Source organism: Molothrus aeneus, chromosome 6 (genome assembly GCF_037042795.1).
Source record: "Molothrus aeneus isolate 106 chromosome 6, BPBGC_Maene_1.0, whole genome shotgun sequence".
NCBI classification, from domain to species: domain Eukaryota; kingdom Metazoa; phylum Chordata; class Aves; order Passeriformes; family Icteridae; genus Molothrus; species Molothrus aeneus.
This window is the reverse complement of record NC_089651.1, coordinates 52,618,541-52,641,699: the sequence shown is the minus strand read 5'-3', so window position 1 is coordinate 52,641,699 and position 23,159 is coordinate 52,618,541. Positions and strand designations below refer to the sequence as shown.

At 39.6% G+C, this 23,159-nt stretch overlaps 1 protein-coding gene across 7 annotated transcripts in view; it reads left to right on the top strand.

Annotated features, from left to right (window-relative positions):
- The window catches only part of CDC42BPB (CDC42 binding protein kinase beta), a 91,157-nt gene that overhangs the window by 17,511 nt on the left and 50,487 nt on the right, over window positions 1-23,159 (top strand). For all 7 annotated transcript variants that reach the window (XM_066552906.1, XM_066552908.1, XM_066552911.1 and 4 more), the window contains exon 2: window positions 11,055-11,146. In XM_066552906.1, coding sequence (XP_066409003.1) covers window positions 11,055-11,146 — 92 coding nt within the window. The remainder of the gene's footprint in view (window positions 1-11,054; window positions 11,147-23,159) is intronic.

The window sequence follows — 23,159 nt, the reverse complement described above, 5'->3', positions numbered from 1 at the left end:
CTGTGAAAATAGTGCTGCTGTAAATGGTCTTCCTCTTGCTTGTTGCCAGCTAGTGGTATTGGAATGAGTAGTGCAAGATAGAATAGCTTTGGCTGTACATTCCTGGTCTAGAGGGGGAAGTGAACAAGAGTTATAAATCCTGAGAGTATTTATGATAATAAAAAAGCCGCTCTGAGCTGTCCAGTATAATATGTAGCAAATCTTAGCATGGGACTTGTTAGTATTCTCTGCAGATTTAAAGACAGTTCCCCTCTTTTCTGCTTCTGAGTAGCCTGAGCTACTCCAAAGATTCTTGTGCCTGGTTACAGTAATTGCTTGTTGCATGTCTTTGTGGCCTTTTCCTACGGCAAAGATCTGACTTTCAGTGACCTTTTAATTAGATCTCAAGCTCCAGGCGAGTTTTGAAACAGGGTGAGTAATGTCTGAGAAAATGTCCTCCTGCCCGCTGCCATTTAGAAGGAAGTGAAGAGAAAGATGTGCCACACCTGTTCTTAAAGTAGCTGTTGCTACCTGAACTCTTAAAATTGAAAAACAGCTCAGGGTAAAAAAAAAGAGTCAGGTGCAGTTCTGTAGCACTGTAAGCTCACCTAATTGTCCCATCCCCTTAGCCTTGTATTTCCTAGTTGATGGCGTTGATCTGGTTGGGAACTGAAGTGTCAGGCAAGAGGTAATTGTCATTTGGCTCTGTTTCCTTATCCAGCTTTCCATGGAGCTCCCTGTTAGCAGCAGGGCAGTTCAGCTCTGCCACAGCTGGATGCAGTGTGGGCAGCTCATCACAGCCCGGGCCCTGCAGACAGCAGCTTCAGGAGAAACGCTCTGCTCCTTTACCCTCTGTGTTCTGCTGGCACAGCAGCCTCTCCCGACCCTTGATGATTCAATTGCCTCAACTACAGGGTGATAGATGTGTTGTGTGTCTTGGTAGCTTGGGATCCTGCTGGTTTAGTGAGTAGTGAGGCCAGCTGGTTTGTTGGAGCTGATGGAGAGCAGATCCATGGAACTGCTGCTCTGGTCACAGTGATCCACTAAGTTGAACTGCTTGTGTCATTGAACTGCTTTATGCTTTACTCTAAGTTTATAAGCAGAGAAAAGGGATGCATCATAAGGTGGATTTCACTCCTGTTACTGTAAGTGCATTTGTGTAGGGTGCTTTGGCAAGAAGAATTTACTGGAAACCTCTAAATTCTATAAATAAAGGAGGTGGCATGTGGTAAATACAACACCAGTGTAAAGTGTAAATTGTTTTATTACATAATGCACATATTGTGTTTATAGTAACTTGAGAGAAAATTTTGTGTATATCTGGAGAAAAAAACCCCATGCATTTACTGTAAGTGATTGGTAAAACAGCTATATTTGCTTTCCTGTTAAGTTTTACTTCTAAGATGAAATAAAGCATGCAGTGAGGAACTAGAACTTTGCTCATACATTGATGATGTAAGTAGTGGCTTAATTAATGTAAGTGTATGTATGCTTATATCAGCACAATGTGGTCATCAGATTGGAATTGTTTTATTTCTTAGGATGTGCAAGAGGTGCTGGGTCTGATGAAACTTAGTTTCATCCTATGTTATTGAAATTTGGGTGAGCTCAAATTTGAGATTTGCTTAATCTCTACTTTGAAACCATCTGAAAAATACCAATTTTTTTTTCTGAGCAGTTGTAATTCCCAGGCAAGTCTACAAAAAATTACTAACCATGTTGTTGAGATTGTTCATCATGCAGTAAAATAAGTGGATTTTAGCAATATTTACAGTGTTGTTATGGAATAAAAGAAATGGAGTCATTGAAATTTTACTGTTTGGAACTAGTGATTCATGTAACCCCCCTGAAACAATTTTTCCATTACTGATGTGCTTCACTATCTGATTGCCATTTGCTGTGGCTTAAATGGCCTGTCCAACACCTGCAAAATCTGGCCCTGAACTACAGAAAAACTGAGGCATGAATAAAGCTAAATTAAACAGATACTGCATTCTGTGGTGTTTCTTACAAAGTTTAACATGTGTTTTGAAGAGCCTGTCCTAATGTGGTGCAGGCTGTGGTATAGCCACTTCCATGGTTGCTGTGCTCTACACCACATTGACCTCAGTTCTGAAAGCCATTTTGCCCTTCTGCAGCCTCATCCTGCTCCCTGCCTTGGGCTGGGGCTCCATGTCACAACTGTATGGGAGTCACATTGGGGGCATGGTGTGCTGGGAGGGGGTGGAATGGGATAGACAAACTAGCTTTTGCCTGGAAAAGTTCCTTGATCGACATACTACGTGAAGGCTGATGATCCGAACAATGGACTGGAGCATGGTGAGAAGGAACAAGGAGGAACTCCTTCAGGAGTAGAATGAATTTCCTGGATTGAGGTCGGCATGAAGATCCCTCTTCAGTTATCTCAAATGTCTGGGATGTCAGACAGTCCCAAGAAAATCTGTATATGGCTTGATGTACATACGTCTTCCATGCTGGGTACTATCATCTTGAGGAAGATAAAAGGATTGAAGATGAAGCTTATGAAGGCATTGGATATTGACAGTTATAAAGAGCAGAAAAGTTCCTTTATTGTATAATAGTAATCTTTGCTTTGCAGATTTTTAGCAAGACTTAAGAGTAAGGAAAGTACCATCTTTGAAAACCTTGCAAAATTTGAGTAGAAGCAAGATCCATTTGTTTTGGTCTCTGCAGAAAGTGCCAGCTTGCAGATACTGTTGGACTTCTGCTCAGTATTTTAGTCTGTGATGGTTCTAAGGCTGAAGAGGCTGATGGACCACCAGGGAATTCATGGTTGTTATGTAGTCTGATGGAGGAGCTGGGAATCTTAGGGAAAACCTTAGGAAGAGGTTAGAGAAACATGGCTTTTCGTCTCCCAAACATATGTGACAAGTTGGAAAGAGTGTGAAAAACTGGACTACCAAGTACAGTCAGGAGCACTGTTTCTCTAAGGGCTTTCTTCATTCTCCCCCGAGAGGCTAGAATTTAATCTCAAATTGCTGGGTGTTTTCTGAAATGCCTTTATGAATACTTATAAAGGTGCAGGTCTTCTTGTCCAGTCTTTCTTCCTGCTTAAAAAAAAATCTGTGTCCTGACAGTGATATCCTGAAATATTGCATTTTGTGAAGCTTCACCAGGTTTGTGTGCACAGTAATTCACTTTTGGCTTTCCCAAAGTCAGTGCTACTTACAGTCACATTCTTCTTCAGTGTTGGTACTAACAGTTTCATCTTCCAAGATCAACTAAAATATTAATAAATAAATAAGACAAGCCATGCTTGATTTTGTTCTAGAAACCAAAGAGTAATTCCTTAAATTTGGATCATTCAGTGACAGTAACATGAACAAAATGAGAAACTGGGCAGTGAGCTTCACCCTCTGATACCAATGCAAGCCTTCTCTCCTTGTACTTGCATCCCTTGTAGTACTAGCACAGACCATGGTCTGATTGGCATGTGGTTTTTATTTTACCTATTATTTTTCCTTTGGCAAAGAAAGGTCTTGCATATATATGAGTACAGCAGATAGTCATTTGGTGTGTTTCTTTGGATGTGTGAGCCAACCCCTTACTTCCTCTCACCTGCTAGAGCTCTGTTTCTGTTTAGTTCTCAAAGACACACAGTGGCTTTGGCAAGAGTTAAACTGGCAATGTGTTTTGTCACTTGGACTGCTGGAAACCATCTGTGTGTTCTCAGTGCTTGTCTGTACAAACCTTGAGTATTATTTTGGATGTCCTTTCATTGTAAGCATGGAAAGCAGTGAATGGGCTGGGCAGGCAGATAGCCAGCTATTAAGTGTTTGTGGTAACATTCATCAGCAAGCTGGCATATTGCTGCTGATGAGTCCTTCTGTGTGGCACTTGCTTTTGGGGCTTGCCACACAAAAAGAATAACAGTGAACACAGATGATGTTTCGAGGTAAATGCCATGCTCTTCTGCTGGCAAATTTAGCAACACTAATAGGATCAACATCAGAACTACTACTTGATATTTTTCTTGAAAGCATTTCCCAATGCCATTAGCCTTTAGCTTGGTGATAAATTTTTCATGCAGTTATCACAGAGTAGTGTACAAATGCCAAATGCCAGAATCAGCTCTTCTGTAACTGATAAAGCTGGTTACGGAGCAGGATGCAGAAGCTACAAACACTCAGTTTATGCCTAAAATTAATGTTTTTATCCTTTTAAACCTTTGAGGGGTTTTGCATGTAATTATTGAATCCAAATGTTACCACATTCATAGTTCTGTTAGTGTCAGCACAGTGTCTGATTGAAGGTGCTCAGAATACTCTTTTATGTTTGTCAAAAAACTTTCATAAAATGAAGCAAAATCCATAACTGGCTGCAAATGGATACCTCTGTGCAGCAGTTCTTCAGAAAGCTTGAAGGCTTTTTAAGCATTTATACACCAAATAAAGACTAGCAGTTTGACATTTAACTTAATAATTGGTTTCCATCTTCTGTCTTGAAAAATCAAGAATACTCAGACATTCTTGCTATTGTGTTCATGTATGTGTTTCTAATGGCATTTTAGTAAATTTTAGTAAATGCCAGTGATACTGTTATAAGAGAACAGTACTAGCCACTGTAAAACTGGCTGGCCTTGTTCAGGGAATGAAGAGGATTTTGACAGTGTGTGAAGCAGTGTTGTAGCAGCAGCCTGTTCTGCAAGGGCTGCAGGCCCTGTAAGAGGTATCCAGGTTATGCTTCTCTGGTTTTAAAGCCAGTGGAATTTGTGTCATTGTGATAACCAAGAGTCTTGCACCACTGCATTGGTCCAGTGGATGTTGATGGGTGATGAAGAATTGGATCACTGGGCAAGCGGCAGACAGGGTAACTGAAATGTGTGTATGTACATTGGAAAAACAGGAGGGAGGGCCTGGCAGAAGCCAAAGGCCCAGCAGCAAATGTGTTAGAGAACACAGAATGTATCACCTTGACTTGTAAACAGCAGAACTTGGGTGAAATTTGTCTTCCTGTAAATTTGTATTTATCAACTTTACTGGGCTCAGTGGAATAACTGCCTGCCCTTCCCAGTGCATGAGCTTCTCTTTTCTGCTGCACAGCTCCTTTCTTCCCTCTTCCGTGCAGCATTGTCCCACTGTCCCTGCAGGACTGTGGACAGTGAGGGATGTCTGCTTTGCACCTGGGTGTGTGCTGGCTGCCAGCTGAGCAGGTGACTGCTTTATTCCTGCTGCTGCTGCCTTTCCCTTAGCAGAGGTGATACCATGGGTGTCTCCTATTCACTGCCATTTTAAAAATAAAACTTGTAGCAACTTTGTATCTTTGGACAACTTCAGAGAAATTTGGTAAAGGGGATATGAAGGGACTTTATTGGGATCAAAAGGTACTGGTAGAGAGGAATGGCTTCACAATGCCCAACAGTATGATCACACATACCTTATTTCCTTAGGAAACCAGACTGAAAAAAAGCGTTCACAGAGGTAGACAGTAAGAGGAAACAGGTCAGCACAGGAAAAGGGAAGCAAGGATCTATATTTGGAAAAATTAAAACTGGAGTCAGCATAGGATAGAAGAATAAAAAAAAAATTTGCATTTCTAAAATGCAGGCGAAATTTCACAATCTGATACAAAAGGATTCTACTTCTTTAAAACTCAAGTGTGGGTTGTAACAGGTATTTATCACCTTAGTAAGCAGGTTGGGGCTACCTGGGTGTGGGTATCTCCCAAGACATGTATACAAGCACTAACTTGTTAAACCTGCCAGCCTGCTGTTTTAGTAGCAATATCATAGGAGTGCTGTTTCTTTGAAAAGGGTGCACAAAGGGCACACAAGTTACTTGATTTCTAGAATGTAAGTTGAGGGATGGCTGAGGGAAATGGTAAAATTTGCTGCTCTTTCATGTTCTTCATCCAAAGAAAACATCTTAAATAAAATACTGGATCTGCCTGGTGGGAGTATGGCTCCACAGACAGTTATCTGCGTCATTTTGTTTTTCCCTGACATTAATATTTTGCAATTCACATAGTTTCCTACCACAATGTTTTGTAGAGGGAATGAGGAGATAAAGGGAGCATGGTGGCAGATGAACTTGTGTCTGACCAGACAGTTTGGACATACCTTCAGGGTAGATCCACCTGAATGTTGTTATTGTGTTATTATATAATGACTTAAACCCCAAATCACTTTACAGCATCAACTGTGAAACTATTTGGTGTCGGCAATCTGTTATAGAAATAGGTTGTCCACAGAACCCATGGAGTCTCCATCCTTGGAAGTTTTTGAAACCTGACCAGGCAGAACCATGAGTAACCTGTCTGAAATCAGTCTTGACTGTGATTTGAGCAGGAGATTGGATTAGAGACCAGCTAGTCCCTTTCAACATGAATTGTGAGTCTGTATTATTTTCTTGCCATCGTCACATTTATTTAAAACTTGGAACTGCCAGTGATACAAAACATCAGGTGTTCTTGAACATTTGGCAGCTTCAGCTAAGTGAGTTTTGTGAATTTCTGGAAATTTGTACTGGCCAACAAAATTTGGACGAATCCTCAAATAAGAATCCTGGGGTAACTCCACCACTGAAGCAGCAGTGATCGTAATCCAGCAAGCTGTCTTTTGCCCATTGCAGTTTTAAGGTGTTAGCTTTTGTGATTCCAGATGGTAAATTACTGACATAAATTGAATGATCCAAAGTATGAACAGAAAGTAGAAATTCAAAACATACCTTGACACTTCTCATTTTTAACCACGTTGCAGGTGGGAAGAGTTGACCTATTATTTTTTGAGGGTGCTGTTGACAACACTGGCATCCTTCCCTGACCTGCTTTCAGAAATGAGAGGAAATGTGACATATGAGGCCAGGATGCACCCATTCTTGGGGTAGCAGTGCAGAGAGCCCAGTCTGCTGTGTCAGATCATCTCTGCTGGTATTTCCTGCAGCTTTCAGTCATTCTGAAACTGCCTCCAAATATTTTCTATTTAGTGGCATAATACACATTGACTGCAGTGTAGATGCACCAGCTCTCAAACCTATATCACAAACCTATTTACCTGTGAGTAAAACATTTAAATTATGTTTTCAAATCATGAAAATTTATGTTTTCTTTTTGCGTAAACAAAATATCCATCTATCAGTTGAAGAGGAGAATATGATCAGAATAGAATTGGTGTGTGGAGAATTATGTCTTTCACATGTACCCTGGTTTTCAATGAGGAAATAAATGCTGGCATTTCACTTCTCATTAGGAATCAAAACATCAACTGTTACTGTTTTGTATTATTTTCTTCAGAGCATACATTACTTGGCTTCTGAAAATTGGTTGTTTGGGGTTGGTTTTTTTCCTTGCCTGGCGTTATAGAAAACACCCTTCTTCCAAACAACATAAGTACAATAATGCAAAATCAGCTTGAGAGAAAAGGCAATGGTGCATACAAAGATGCTGCTCATGGAATGTCTATCCCAAATTCTTATTACATCCTCACAGTCATGAATAAACAAACTCTTGCAATTACTTGCAGCTAATGTTACCCTGACAACAGTGTGTATATATAACAAAATTCAGTAATCACTGCCAACAAAACCCCCAGTACAGCTAATGCCTCTGTTTGCCAGGATGAAATCTTTTCATTAAGGATTAAATCAACTCCAGATCATAAGTTCTGCCTTCAGTATTAGGATCAAAAGTAATTATTCATTCCAGGATGAATATATGGAGATAAGTTTGGTTTGAGTTCCCTGTTTATCAAATAGTGGTATGTAAAGGGAGAAGCTGTATCTCTCTTTACCAGTTAGGTAGTGATAAATCACTTGGCATTGTTCTGGCAAGCACAGTCTGTCTCTGATGCTTTTTGGTGCAAGTGTTTCCTCACTCAATTTTGCCAGTTCTGTGCATGCTACTGATCAGCATATTTACAGTGGAGGAACAGCAGCCTCCTGGGACAACTGCAGGAATCCAAATTGGAAATACTTTTTGATTTAACTTACTAAGAAATAGAAATTGTGGAATCCAGTACTTAAATGCAACAGTTCACATCCTGGTGTAAATAGGGTTCTACTTCAAAATGCCAATAAAGTATATATCATGTTAAATAAATTACTGGTCTGTTGCCTCATCTGAGTTCTGATCTGTTCTGTAACTGCTGTTGTAGTCTCTGTGATCATTGCATTCTCTTGCACCCAGTTTTAGTTTCAAGTTAAATTTACTTTTAAAGAATCTTAGATTCCTTGACAAAGACTCAGAATTTTTCCAGTTCAGGGGAAGTCCTGCCAAGTTTAAAATTTTTCTGTACATTCAAATGTTTGTGTTTGGTGCTTTCTAAGACAGAGACCACTGAATCTGCAGTATTTCTGAACACCAACACCAGCTAAATACTAAAAGCAAACATTAGTTAAGTGCACAAATGGTTTGTAAAAACAGTAACTTCCTTCTAGGAGTGAATATTTATTTTCATTTACATATGTTAAACCAGTGATTTTATTAACCAGTGCTTCAGTTGACCAGTTAAGTTGGAAAAAGCAGGACCAACCTAGGACTCTTGTAGATTTTATCAAAAATGCTGGTCAAGAAAATGAGGGCTGCTCATCCTTCCTTCTTCAAGAATACAATTTCTAGAAAGATGGCAATAATGCCCTTCCCTATTTCTTCTGTTTACTGAAACTTAAATATGTGCTCTGCTCAATACATATTTATTAATATTAAAATACAAAACTAATCAAACTAACTTGCTCTTATACAACTTTACACATTTCTAAACTGAATTCCAATTTTAGTGGTGTGAAGTTTGATGCACTTCCAAGTGAGTGCACTTCCAAATTTCCAAGAAATTTGTAGATGAAATAATAAAATATTTTGTCACCAGTCAGCAGAAATGTAAGATATACGGGTTTGGGGTTTTTTTTGAGTGTACAGGACAGCTTGAACTTACTAGGTTTGTTTCTCCTGGCTTTGAAAGTTGCTTGTGATCAATTTACAGCAGCAGAGCTTTTAATACTTAAAGCAATTATTTTATTGCCCAGAGAAGTTGTGGATGCTCCATCCCTGGAAGTGTTCAACACCAGGTTGGATGGGACTCTGAACAACCTGATCTAGTGGAAGGTGTGCTTGCCCATGGCAGAGGGGTTGGAACTAGATGATCTTAAAGGTCCCTTCCAGCCCAAATCATTCTGTGATTCTCTAGTTTTGATATTCTGTTTTCTTAGTAGAATTACTGCTAAAATTTGCTATTTATTTAAAACAAAAGTTATTATTGGGTTAATGCCCTCTAGAAATAAATACTAGATTTCATTTCCCCTTGAATTTTAGTGACAGAAGCTGTTGTTCTGCAAAATTAGTTCAATGACCAGCATTCTGTAGTAGCAAACCCTTAATAGAGGAGCTTGCATGTTTACTTCTTGTCTGCAGTTGTGTTTCCTCCATCTGTGTTCATTTGATGGGAAGGAGGTGTGAGAACCTTGCAAAACAGTTGATAATACCAGTGCTGACAGCTGTGTACTGTGCTTGTACAGGTGTCTGACTGGACTGGTACAGATCTCTAACTGGTTTGAGGTGGTGGTGCTGGGGAGGTTCAGTGGAAATTATTTTGGGTTTGAGGTCGCAGGCTCAGTGACCTTGTGGTGAGGAAAGTGTGATTGGCATTTCTGCCCAGCTGAAATAGGGAGTCTAGCAGAAAATCTAGCAGTGTCTCATTCTTTAAATTTCATACTTTGGATAGACAAGAAACTCTCAGTTTCAAAAGGGGTATTACTTCTGGAGGAAGCCTTTTCAGTAACACCCTCCTAAATACAAAGCAGCAGCATGACTGTTCTTCAGTACAGCTGTTTCTTCATTATTGTAGCAGTTAATGGTTTTTTGCTGAGAGGTTTTCAGGCATTCTTGGTTAGACTTCATAAAGAAATTTTCAGTTTCCAGTTCAGACTTCTGTACCTCTGTGTGGTTGTAAGGTTTGATTTCTTTGTGTTAGCGTCTGAAATACACCATTAAGGTAGTGACCCCTCTTGCAGGAATTCTGTTTGGCTTATAACTTACTAGCTTAATCATAATGTAAGGTGAGGAAAAACAGGAGTCTGGGCTGAATTACAAGTAGTAGTTCTGTGATGTTTTATTCAGTTGCAGATAGGAAAAAATACACATATTGGAAAACTTTGGTCTTTTTAGTCTAACAGTGTTTGTGATGAGGTGAAGAGCAGCAATCCTTTTGTACTTAGTTTGAAGAGTAAACTGCTGCTGTGCTTGTGCAAACTCATCCTTGTGCACTTTGCTTGCACTTACACCACTGGTTTTCATTATTGATCTGGTCTTCAGAGTAGTGACTTGTAACAAACGTTCTACCTAAATAGTGATCCACATGCTGTGATGTGCTAGAAATAAATGAAGTATTCTGAATGGGATCTGGAGAAGAGAAAACTGATGGATCTACAGGGATAGTGGAATTTATCCAGCTTTGATACTTTGAGAAATGTGGGACCACCAGAACAAAATAAGTTAGTTAATCACTTGACATCTTTCTAGACTGCAGCCCTTCCTTCACTACTTGGTCTAATTGAGATCTGGTGAATGTTGCTTAGCAGAAAAGACAGTTCAAAGTAAAAACCTTAAATTAGCCCCAGATCTTGTGGGAAATGGTTTTGCTGCTGTTGAGTAGAGACAGCTATCTCTTGAGATTGGGTTGTTAAAGCCTTAGCTGGTACTAGCTGAAATAAAAAGTAAAGCTGCACTCCACTTAGAAGAGAATTAATCTAGTGTCTGCAGGGTAGGACAGATTGTCCATGGGGTTTAGCAGTAATGAGTGAGCTCTCCCTTTCACGTGGTCCTTCACTGATTCACAAAACCCTAAAGAAAGGGAGGGAAATCCTTCTGAAAGACCACTTTGCTCTATGTTCTTACTAGCAGCAAGGCAGAAGCATTCATGCAATTGAACTTCTAAAAAAAAAAAATTTAATTGTTAATTAAATAGTGTAATTAGCTTTTTTCCCCCTCTGTAGTTTTAATAGTTGAAAAAGAAAATCTGCTATTGCTCTGGGTATGCAATGAATACTTTTGACCTCCAGTTTATGAGTTGGCTTGCGATGTTTCTCTTTGTAATTGACTTTTCTTTTTTCTTTTTTGTTAAACAGCAAAACCATTTACAAAATTGGTAAAAGAAATGCAACTCCATCGAGATGACTTTGAAATTATAAAAGTGATCGGAAGAGGTGCATTTGGAGAGGTAAGAGATTTTAACTTTCAGTTGTAATAATAAAACTCATCAGTTGTGCATCTGATTTCTTGTTACAGTTGACTTTAGGACAAAAGGTTCACACAGATATGCTAAAATACTTCCAAACATGGAATATAGCTAGGTACCTAATGCAAGGTCCCTTTGAAACAGGTTATTCAGTGTCCAGGTGTGCCATTTCTGTGACTGGCTTTCTGACTTCAGTGTAGCCAAGCAAGTGTCTCTTGGATGACTGAATGAGCAGGATGGTCCCACCTAGCAGCTGCACAGCTGAATTTGGGATCCCTTCTCCACTTGCCATATGTAGTGCTCACTGCTGCTCTAATTTAACACAGAGCTGGGCTGCTGCTGTGGTAGGAGCGTGGAGGCTGCTCCACCCATCTGCCTGTCTCTGTAGCAATCTGGTAATGCAGAAAGACGCATTTGGCCGCCTCAAAGGCTGTTCCCTGTCATCTTTGAAGATCAAAGGCTGCTGGATCTGTTTTTTGGACAGCAAGTTGAATCATGCTGGGATGATAGGAACGCCTTGTGTTTTGAGGACTCGCCAGTCCCAGGACCCTGGACTGAAGCTTAACTTCTTAATATATTTGATGAAAGTCTCATCAATCACACAAGCCTGGTAGGGCTTGCCACTGGCAAAAGCATTCACAGACAGCAGGCATAGGATACCCAAGGCTTTGGGAGGACCTCAAAGACACCCTTTTCAGCATTTAAGAACAGGTAACTAAAGTCATAGCTGTCAGCAAAAAAGATTATTAACTAGAGAATTTCTAGAAGTAAAAAAACTTTCTATTTCTTTCAGGAAACTTTTTTGAAGTAGTGCCACACTAAAGTGAAATGCAGAGACTGCCATTACTGGCTAACTTCAGCCCATGAGCACTCAGCTGCACCTTCTGCTGCCGGTGGCTAAGGAGAAGCTTCCTGATCCCCATTCCTGTTGTCTCCACAGAGAGCAGGACTCTGCCCTGCCAGGCATTCCTTCCAAGCCTGGTGTGCTCTGGACACCTCAAACTCTTTCATGTAGGGTTTGAATGTGGGACAGTGTAGCAGAGGGCAACCAGAAACTCAGCTAGAGAAACACCAGGACCCTACTTGCCCTGACTTCAGAAAACAAAGAGGTTTCTGTGTGCATAGGCACTTGGTAGTGAGTGAAGTAATGACTTTATATCCATGTCATTTTGAGTTATTTCAGAAACTGCTTTTGAGAAAAGTGGTCACCTAAGACAGAAATTAATGTTTCAAGAATATCTCTTCTTCTATGTGTTTCATAGTCTTCATGTGTACCATCATCTAATGTAACATGTAGTTTATATGTAGTTTACATGTAATCATCATGAACACAGCTGCTGAAGGAAGTGGAGCATTTTAATAAAATGTCCAGATTAGCAATAACATCTTGCCCTGTAAGACAAAAGTTCACTTTCTAGTGGATGTTGAACTTGATGAGTGCAATATTTGTTACAAAAAGGAAGTGTTATCTGAGAGTAATGGAAATACTGCATGAATATCACTTACTTTATTTGAGTGATTCACCTGAGTATTATTTGAACATGAATTTTAGAGAAAAAAAAGTTACTGTAAAAAGTTTGTCAGGAAAAAGCAATAATTGGAAATATATTGTTTAGTCTAAGGGAGGACTGAGAGCTACAAACTTAGTCCAGAAAAGAAGTCTAAGGAGGAAGATTTATGAGTAGATAAAAGGCCTAAAGAATTAAGACAGTAGTGGGTACCTGTCTGCCTCTCTGTTAGGGTTTTGATTCAAAGCAGTGGCACAGTTTTAAATGCCCTCACCAACTGCATGAGAATTTTACTCTCCATGAGCTGGGTTTCTTCTGGAGGAAACTAACCAAAACCTCCATTCCAGGTGTGCACCAAATGGCCTTTTGGATCCAAGGAGTGCATAAGAATCAATCACTGGGTTTGACTCTCCTAACAGCTTCAAAGCATGTTTGGTCCAGGAAATCAGGGTAGATACAGTCAGAAACAAAATTCCTGAGCTGCATACAGTATAGATGGGAAGGCTCAGCACAGGATACTTTGATGTTGTTCTGCTCTTGCTGTGCCAAATGACTTGCTATAGTGGCTGTGACCACTGATATCTAAAGAATTTTAGATTAGCATTTTGGCAGTTTGTCTTTTGGCAGGATTAGAAAAGGTTTCTGGATCTTTTCAGAACTAGACTTGTGATTGCTTTGGCTATCAAGAATGGGAGCCCTTTATAGTGACTTGCAGATGGAGTCAGCATTGGGAATGCCTTCCCACAGTACAATATTCAAGGAAGGCTTGTTTTCCATAGTACTTGTTCTGTTCTTTTTCAAAAGATGCTCTTCTCTACTTAAAGAATCGACCAGCTGGAAATCACAGTACAACAGATGAAGTATTTATATGCATTTCAAGAGACTTCAGTTTATATTTGGTGGGATGACCTTTCTTAGCTTTGGATCAAAGTCTTAAGGTGCATGAAAGATACAAATGCTGAGTGGAAACTTGTGTTAATAGTGTTTGGAGTGCCAGAATCAACAATGTGTTTCATTCTCTTATATTTGGAAAAGTATGGATCTTTACAAAAGCAATTCACACATCCCATCCCCCCCAGCGGAAATGAAATTTCACAGAAGTGAAATGAGAAATATCTTCATTTCATCCTTCTGTTGGAGGTGTGAGTGCTCACAGAGTCAGTGGTGTCAGTTACCTGTCAATATCACATCTTGTTCATCTCTTATCTGGAAAAGTTTTCATTTATAGTTGCAGCAGCTTGAAACTTTTGATCAGTTTAAATTATACAGGAATCATTGATTTTAAGTTCATTATACTTTAGTCCCTCTTGCCACAGAATATTTTGTGCTTTTTGCTTATGAAAGAATCCTTTGACCCTTGTATATAACACACTGCTATAACTGCCAGATTTTATAGGTATTATAAAATAGTAATTATGTAGAGGTTGACATTCCATAATAAGAAAATGAAATGTAGTTTCTTGAAAGGAACTGGTGGCATCTGACTTGTATAAAACAACACTTGAGAAAGCTGAATGGAGGAGTTGTGAGTAATTTTTCCATAATACTTTCATACATACATGGGAACTACGTTGGAAATTACTTGATGGGCTTTATGTGCTAAAAATACATTCTAAGAATACCTATAAAATATTTGTTTAAATATATAAATAAATTATTCAGAATTAAACTAAACATATTCCTGTTAGAATGAAGTAGTTTAATTTAAGTACTGAACAGCTAAACAAGGTAGACTTCAAAAAGGATGAAAATTACATTCCATTCTTCTCAGTTTAGCTTCTTTGGGTTTTTTGGAGAATGCCAGGGGCTTTATTCTTCCCAAAGAACTTTTGCATAAATCAGTAGCTTTGAAGAAATACAGTTCAAACAAAATAAAAGCATGATATTAGTTACTAGTCAGGATCAGTGGTCAATTTTTGCCAGAAAAGATGTAAGCCAAGGAAGGAAACGTGGTATTTGACCAAAAAGAGGATTGAGAGCACATGGGAGCTTTTATCCCTGTGAACACAACTGCAAAATCAGTATCTAAGGCAGATTGATATAATCACCAGAACACATCTGTACTGGCATGTCAGTACCTTTTTCTTTCTTTCTCCTTTGCAGAACTCAGCTTGGTTCTTTACACTTTTTCCAGCAGTATGAGAACATAACCCAATGCAAAACCATCTTAATGAAAGTTCTTGTAGCATGGCATGTCTGAGAAAGCAAGAGAAAAATGTTTGTTAAATTGTTATTATTATGCTAGGGGAGAAACAGCCTAGCTTAGAGCCTAGAGATTTCCTCTGTAGCCACCTGGACTTCTCCTTTCACATAAAGGAAGCCAGCCACTTTGCAGTCAGGGAGAACTGAATGTCTGAGTATTTCTTACAGCAGCATGTAAGGCTCTGACTCAGGAAAGTCACTGGCTTGGGAATGTCATTTATTTTTTTCAGAAGTTTCATAGTTAGGAAGAAAAGCTTTACACAGTATTTGAGTGTGTGACAGTTAGAATAGCTTATAATTTGAAATGCTAGAAGGAGGATAAAGTGCTCATGGTTCTTCCTCATCTCTAGGCTGTACTTGCCTGGATATATACCCATACCCAGCTGAGTGCCCCAGTGTTACTTCTAGTCTTTCATTTTCTGGGTCATACAGGCAGGTACCTCTTGTGCAGAGGGACAACCTCCACAGGGAGCAAAACTAATAATAAGTGAAAAGCCCCCGAAATAAATTCAGAAGTAAAATGGTTTTCTGTTATCTTAATTCTGGTTTCTATTAATGAAATGACTGTAGAAATCTGTGTTTGTAGACAAGAAAGAGTATTTTGTGTAGCACAAAGTATTTTGTGGCCTACACAGAAAACACACAAACTACACAAGAGTAAAAATCACTTCTTCAAACTACACAGAAGTGAAAATACAATCTTTAGGAGATTTAAGGAATATCAGCATAGAATGCAAAACTTTCAGATTTTCAACCTTTAGAAAACCACACCAAAACAACAAAGAAACCAAAAAGCAGTTGAGCTGTGGTTTGAAGTTTGCCTGTGCCTGACTATTCCTTTCATCTAGAAACACCATGGACCGTTACATGAAATGAAAGGATGTCCTGAGAACCTGGGCTTGGTGGGATTGTGCTTACTGGGAATCTCAGGCCAGCCTGAGAAGTGCTTCCTGTGTGTTTGGTGTTTGGCTGCACATGCCAGATGAACTGGGAGCAATGGTGCTTACAGCAAGCAGGCTGAGAGGGATAGGAAGAGGACACTGTATGGGGACTGCATGTGCTTCTTTGCAAGGTTCATCTGCCTTCAATAATGTGCTTGTATGTCTTTAAGGTCACATGTCCTGATTTTGTGTAAATGACCATTTAGGCATACTGCTGTAGACAAACACTCCCGTCAAAGAGCAGTTGTTGAAGGAAGAATGAGTCAAAATGTACCTTGTTTGAGAACTTGGATTGTATAACGTGGCTGACACCTCCTGGAAATTTGGCAGTGTGGGACTGAAACAATTGTCTTCCTTCCCTTGTTTGTTAGCAAGGATTTCTTGAATGAGCAATACTTACTGTGGTTCCAGCAGAAGGGTGGAACTGCTTGGTCTTGCTTAGCACAAAAATAACTAAAACTCTTAATGTGCCCCACCTAAGTATTACTGTCCTGGATGGATTAGAAATACCTTCTCATGTAAATGCTGTTGTGCACAGACTTGATCTGTGTAGTGTTTGGTAATAATACGTCACCTCAACTCGGGATGCTTAGTCACAGTCTCAGCTGGGATCAACAGACAGAAAAATGTGTTTCCAGAAGAAAATAATGGCTGAGAGAGAATAAGGCTGATCCCCTGTGTACCACAGGTTCCGATCACTGATGTGGTTTCTAATGAGAGAGATACTGGCTGAGGTTGCAGTGAGAGTCAGAAGGGAATATGTAAGAGCAGACCTTCCTGTGGTCAGTCGTGCTCTGCAGTGAGAGGCAGAGCTCTTTGTGCCCTCTCCACCTTGGAATCACAGCTGTAGGGTACTGAGTTCAGTGTTTTGATGCACTTGTAGAAATTAACCTGGGGCACAGGGAGCCTATGGACTGCAATTAAGGCTGTCTCACCTATTCAGAGCTTTGGTGTTGCTGTTAGGTGCCCAGCAGGGACCGTACCTTCCTACGCTGTAGATTAACAGAATTCCAAAGTATTGCACACCACATATGACACTTTTCATTCAACTATTCAAAGAGTCAAAGCCTTTAGAATACGATGCAAAGAAGTATTTAATTAGCTCTGCTTTTCTTTAATATGCTCTTCATGAAAAAATTAAATCAAAGCAAGCTATTTTCTGCTATGGAAATGGATGAAGAAAGAAGCTGCTTTGTTTTGAAAATGCTTCAAAAGAGCTGGTTGCTATCTCAGTCCTCCCCAGCTCGGTGTGTGTTTGTGTGGCAGCACCAAGTAACTATGGAGACAGGCAGGTTGCAAGGAGCCAGAGACACACAGACACAGTTCATTGTGGTGCTGCTGTGAGAGCAGACATTTGTCTCTGCAAACCCCCCGGCCCTGAGGGAACAGCTTAGGTGCTATTTGGGGCCTTTATTCTTCTTCTGCAGAGTCTTTCTGGCTGGGACTTGTGAGGGATTTCTTATTTGCACAACATGAAGATATACACTGCATGCTCAAAAAAATCTGATTTTGCTTTGGAAATCTGCGCCATGGCATATGAACTCTATCAAAAGACACTCTGGTTTTTAAATTTATATGTAAAATAGATGTTAAAAAAAACTGATAGAGCAGCCCAGACCAGTTTTTCCTCAAAGATGCAGTATTAAAACTATCAACTAATGAGGTATATATCAAAGACTTTTTCCTATCTGAAAGTGTCAGGAGGATAAAGTAGTTGCTGCAGTGTTTTTTGCAGTAGCTGGTGTGCAGGGTATCAATAGCATGAGACAGAAATAGTAGGGTAAATGTGGCATAAACAAGCTTTAGCCAAAGGAAATGAATGTAATATTCAATTATAAATCTGGTAATAAGACATTACGGGTAAATTATTTACATCTGAAATGACATTTTGTCTCTTCTCCCAGTTGAAAGGCTTGACTAAAATCTCTCCTCAAATGTCTAAAGCCTTTCCAAGTTCCCGTCAAAGGTTAATTCATGGTATTTTACACTGTTTTATCCATGTAATTTTATTGTCTGTTAGACTAAGGAGATTTTTTATCATCCACTTTTATTGATGCCATTCCTTCCAATTTTATTTTTAGATAGAATCATAGAATGGTTTTGGTTGGAAGGGGCTTTAAAGATCATCTCATTCCAGCCCCTCTGCCATGGGCCAGGGGCACCTTTCACTAGACCAGGTTGGTCTGAACCCCATCCACCCTGGCTTTGAATAAAAACAATAATGTACACTTTATATTTTCTTTTTTTTTTAGCAAGTAAGGCTTTTTCTATTCCCACAGTAGCATTTAGTTTCTTGATCACCTCAGCTGTCCTCTAACACCTGATCCAGATGAAGTTTATTTTTCTGAGGTGTGGCTGTGTGTGGGGTTTCCAGAGAGTTTGTATTGCAAGGCAGTAATGTTTACCCATCCCCAGTGGTGTGTATCTGCCTGTGAATTCCAGATTCAGTTTGCCTTTTTTCTTAACTACCTGCCATTATGAGCTGTTTGCACAAGTATTATCACCTGTAAGTCTGTGTTCCTCTTCTTTTCAGCTGAGAACATTTTGCAGTCCAGTTTCACCTTATTCCTGTAGGTCCAGTCCTTAAAAGATAAATTCTACCTGAAAGTTTAAGGTGCCATGAGCATGAGTAGTGTCCTAGCGAGTTTTTTGTCTTTGCTTTGAAATTAATGCCAGCATGATTTTTAAGAAGGATTTGTTAGTTGTCTTAATTGTTTTCTGGAAAGCCAGTCTTATATTTAAATGATTTCTGCACTTTATTGCACCATACTTGCCATTTACATAAAATAAAATTTGTAACTCGATGCTGCTTACTAATGATGATGGTGTCACTCAGAGGGCACAGTACAGTGCTGGGAAGTTCTGTCTTGTCTGTAGAGGATGATTTGGCTCAGATTTGCACCCTCTAGATTTCATTGGAACACTGGGAAAGGTGGAACTTGGCCTGGGATGGCTTTGCACAGTGAAGCCCTAAATGTCAGTATTGAGTGGGTTTTGAAGATCAAAACATAGCAAAATACTCCTATAAAACAATTCAAGAAGGAAAATACTAACTCTTGCTGAAGTCTAGAAAGCTACTTTAGCTATGTTGGTTCTTTATTTTATTTTATTGCACTGCAAGTGAAGCAGAGCTTTGAGACACAAAATATGGCAAGGAAATGGATGGCAGAAGCAATACAAATCTGATGGGGTGTTGTGGCTTGTAGTTACCACACATGGGTCTCAGTTATGCCTTAGCCCCACTTGTCTTTTTTTTTTTTTTTTTACATAAATATGTCAAAACTTGGTTGAAGTGAAGGCACTAGGATTCATTAGGCTTTCTGAAATCCTTGAGGAAATATACTTGAGCTTTATTGCAGTTTTCCTGTTGCCTCAGTCTTGAGCATGACAAGTCATGGTGATGCTAATCAAATCAGATGGTGATCAGTCCATACTGAAGGGGAGGTTGCAGTGCTGGGGAGACCCTTGCACCTGCAATTTTTTTCTTGTCACATTTTAAAGACTTAATAAAAGAGAATCACTTAAATATCTACCAGACTGCTTTGTGATTGTTGAGCATTTGCCCCCCCTGATTCTGCATTCCAATCTGGCATTATGAGATGCAAATTGGGAATAAGTTTTAATTTCCTTAGTTTGACACAGGCATTAAAGGTGGATGGTTAGCCCATGTCCCACCCCTTTGGCCAGGTAGAGAAGTGTAGGAAAAAAATCTAAGAACAGAGCAAAGCTGAATCCTCACAGTTTCCAGTGGCTGAGGGTTCAGGGAGTCCCCAGCCCACCCCCCTAACTCGGGGGTCAGTAGTCACTGAGGCCCACACTGCAGTGTGTGTTACTCAGGTATTAAGTATGTCTGTATTTAAATATTTAAATACTTTCTGAATACGTAGGTGGCCACAGCAGCCTGTGGCTGAGTTCCAGAACTTTTTTTGTGACAATAGTACTTCCTTAATCTTATCTTTTTTTTTTTTTTTTAATTTGATGCTTTTAAATGTCTGTGTTATAAGTGGTAAATTATTGTTCTCTGTTCATGTTCTCCATGACATTCATGGTTTCCTGTGTCTGTCATAGCTGTTACCTCTTCCAGGCCTGGAATATTTTAGGTTATTAAATCTTCTTCTTGAGAAGCTGTTTTATCATACCTCTGCTTGTACATTTTTTCCTTTCATTATTCTTAGCATACTTCTTTTTTTTTTCTTTTTTTTTTAACTACTAATACAGTGTAAATTCTATTAGGCTTAGAAATGGAGAATGAAAACCAATATTAAATCCTTGTCTGTGCATAACATGAGCACTTGTTCAGCCACTAAACTTTTAAACTCTGAAGATGGAAACAATGCTTTTGTTCTTAAAGCAGGCATTTGTAGCAGTGTACAAATCTATGTCCTTTGGAATACATCTGAACACCAACTGAATGGTTTTTCCTTACATTAGTAGATGTGGTGGATCAGTATGTAGGATAAAAAACATCATATTTAAAACCAGACATCTTGCATGCTTTGCACAACTGCAGTGTGAGAGGCCTCTGATCTCACAAAGTGGTCAGTCTGGTTATTGTAACTGAATTTGAGGTATGTCAGAGAAGGAAGAATTAACATAAAAGTAAGAAAAAACAACTCCACTGCAATGTCTCAGAAGGAGACAAAGCATTATGTGACAAAAGTAAACTTAGAAATGCTGCCACCTGATGAGGAAAGTAAAAGAAGGGTAACTCAAGGAAATGCTGAGGTATTTTATGGAAGAAAGGATCTTTTCCAGTATTGTAACAGTATTCTTCCTTATAATAGCACTGAGTTTATCAGGGCATTATTTTATTTGTGCTTCCCTGTTTCAGTTCAATATCAATGAAGTTTGGGTTATGCTCTTCTGTTTGTTTTCTTTTTAAAAAATCCTAATTATTTGAATTTGTTGAGGAGTCAGGTCTAATCAGGCAAAAATTCTGTCAGTTCTTTGAGATATCTTCAGCAGTCCTAAGATTTCTTTCCAGAGATAAAATTCATGGGGAATTACCTAATTTGCTGTGTGGTTCAATGAATTTTTCTGCTGACATGAGAAGCTGTCCCACTGTCACCCTTATAAGTAAAGCAGCAGTGTGTTTACTGGTGCCATAACTTGATAACCACTTAATGTGAAAATATGAGTCAGCTTTCTTTTTATGGACTATACTTTCTCTTCCACAGAAGACAATTATCTTCCTCCAGAAAGTTTAAATTGGTCTTTTTAAAGCAGTCTTTTCAGTTGAAAATAAATAGCACTAATATAGTTGGTGACTGGGGAATTGCTAAATAAGTCCTACAGATTTGGCACCCTTTCTTCTTTTCCTTTCTTCTTTTTCCAGGCCTGTTTCATTTGCCACTTTGTTCTAACATTTACACAGATCCTCAGCTGTGCCTGCCCTCTGTGATGCCAGGCTTCCATTGCTCCTCAGCACTTGAGCATGTTCCAAACTTGTGATATCCTGCAATGCCTTTGGACAGTGATGGCCTTAGATGAAGTGCAGTAGATGCCTCTCTGGGTTCTGATTTGTGCACTGTGTTTGTACTCAAAGGGCTGAGCAGTTCTAGTGTTGTGGTGTTATGAAACTTGAATGTTGCTACACCGGGGCTCACAGAGCTGCGCTTGCAAAGCGCATCTGCTGCAGAGTGCTGGTTCATTCCTCTGCAGCAGGTAACCTCTCCTCTGCAGCAGGTAACCTTGGTGCTGCTCTGTCCCTGTCCCTGCCCTGGAGGTGTGGGCATTTCCTGAGTCACCATCTTCTCTCTGGAACAGTTTAAAAAGTCTAGTGGGTAATGTCAGCATCTTGCAGTTTCTCAAAGCTTTTAATGCGCTGTTTGACTTAGAGCGTGCCTTCAGCTGGATCGGGGTAATGACCCAATTAAGTGTATGGAGAGAGGTTTTTACAATGACTTTTAAGTGTGATGAAAAGTGGAGAAAGGCTGTTTACATTTAAGGCCATTACAGAAGGTCAGTTGAGCAGTTTCATACTTGCCAAGGAACCTCGTGTGTTTGGTTTGAGACTTTCTCATCTTGCTCATCCTTCCCCCGCAGCAGGAGCAGTGGGAGGTGGTTGTGGGCCAGGAGACACTGGGATTGTAATGTAGCTCTGGATATTCTGCTTCACTTAGAGAAGCTGCTTCTTAGTGCTGTACCTTTCCCAGCTGTACCTTTTCCAGGGCCAGATTCCCATGTCTTTCCTGCAGTGGGTACATTTTTTCAGAGCTATGTGTCTGTTACATGGCTGTGCAGGTTTGTACCAGGTGCTGTCACCCACTACATGACCTGGTGAGTGGAGCTTCACTCTCTGAGGTGGGGAGGGCTGAGCTATGTACCTGCAGGCTGTTAATGTTAATTTCCTGTTCTTGTGTTACTGGAGAAGCAGTAGTTTCCCTGCCCCTCTCTTGGAACTTCTTTGCTGGTAAGGTGCAGGGTGATACTACATTTCCCTCTTCCCTCCTCAAGACTTAGGACTTTTTATGATGTTGCTCTGCTTGATGCATTATTCCAACCTTTTTCTATAGTCAGCAGCTTCTTAAAGCTGCTGTAGCTGAATCCTTTCTAGATAAGAGTTTTTAAACAACAGAAGAGGCGAGGTGATGTCATTCCTTTTCACACAGTTATTCAGAGCTCTGTTGGAAGCAATGAAAGCTGGTTGGTTTTCTGCTTCTGAAATAGAGATGAGCTGAGGAGCAGTAGAAATAGCAGTAGAACTATTCAAGCAGTCCATGTATAGTCCTGTGAAAATGTTGCTGTGTTAGTCATGATGCCTGTTTTTCTATTGCCAGCTGGAAGAACATGGAAATTATGGCGTTACCACAAGAAGAATTAGTTTTGGTCTTTGAGAATTCATTGACTTTGGTCAATGACAGTACATTTTCTTGGTCAAAATAAAGTCTTTGCATTCCTAAGCCTTGAAGTTTTTGTATTCTTGTTTTTTTCTTCCATTTACAGCTGTGTGCAGAGCTACTGTTCATAATAGATGAGTGTAAGCAAGTCTAATTCACAACATGCATAGTAAAATGTTGTAAGCAAAATGGTGAATAAATAAATGAATATTTTTTTCTTTTAAAATATCTGCATAAGGTACACAAAAGCATGCTAATTTGCAAATATCTTTCAAGTTTCTGAGACCTGAAATGTGAAAACAAATTAGTCAAATGTAGTGTATTTCTATTGACAGCAGCCTTTCTTGTTTTCTCAGGCTGCCCTTTTAAATGTTGCCCCACTGGCTGCAGGCATGACTACAAGCCCCACTTGTTCTTGGGAAACAATGCAGCTTAACTGCACATCTTCATATGAAAAGCTTCGTGCTCCTCCTGTATCATCCCCCATGTACTTCATCATGAGCTC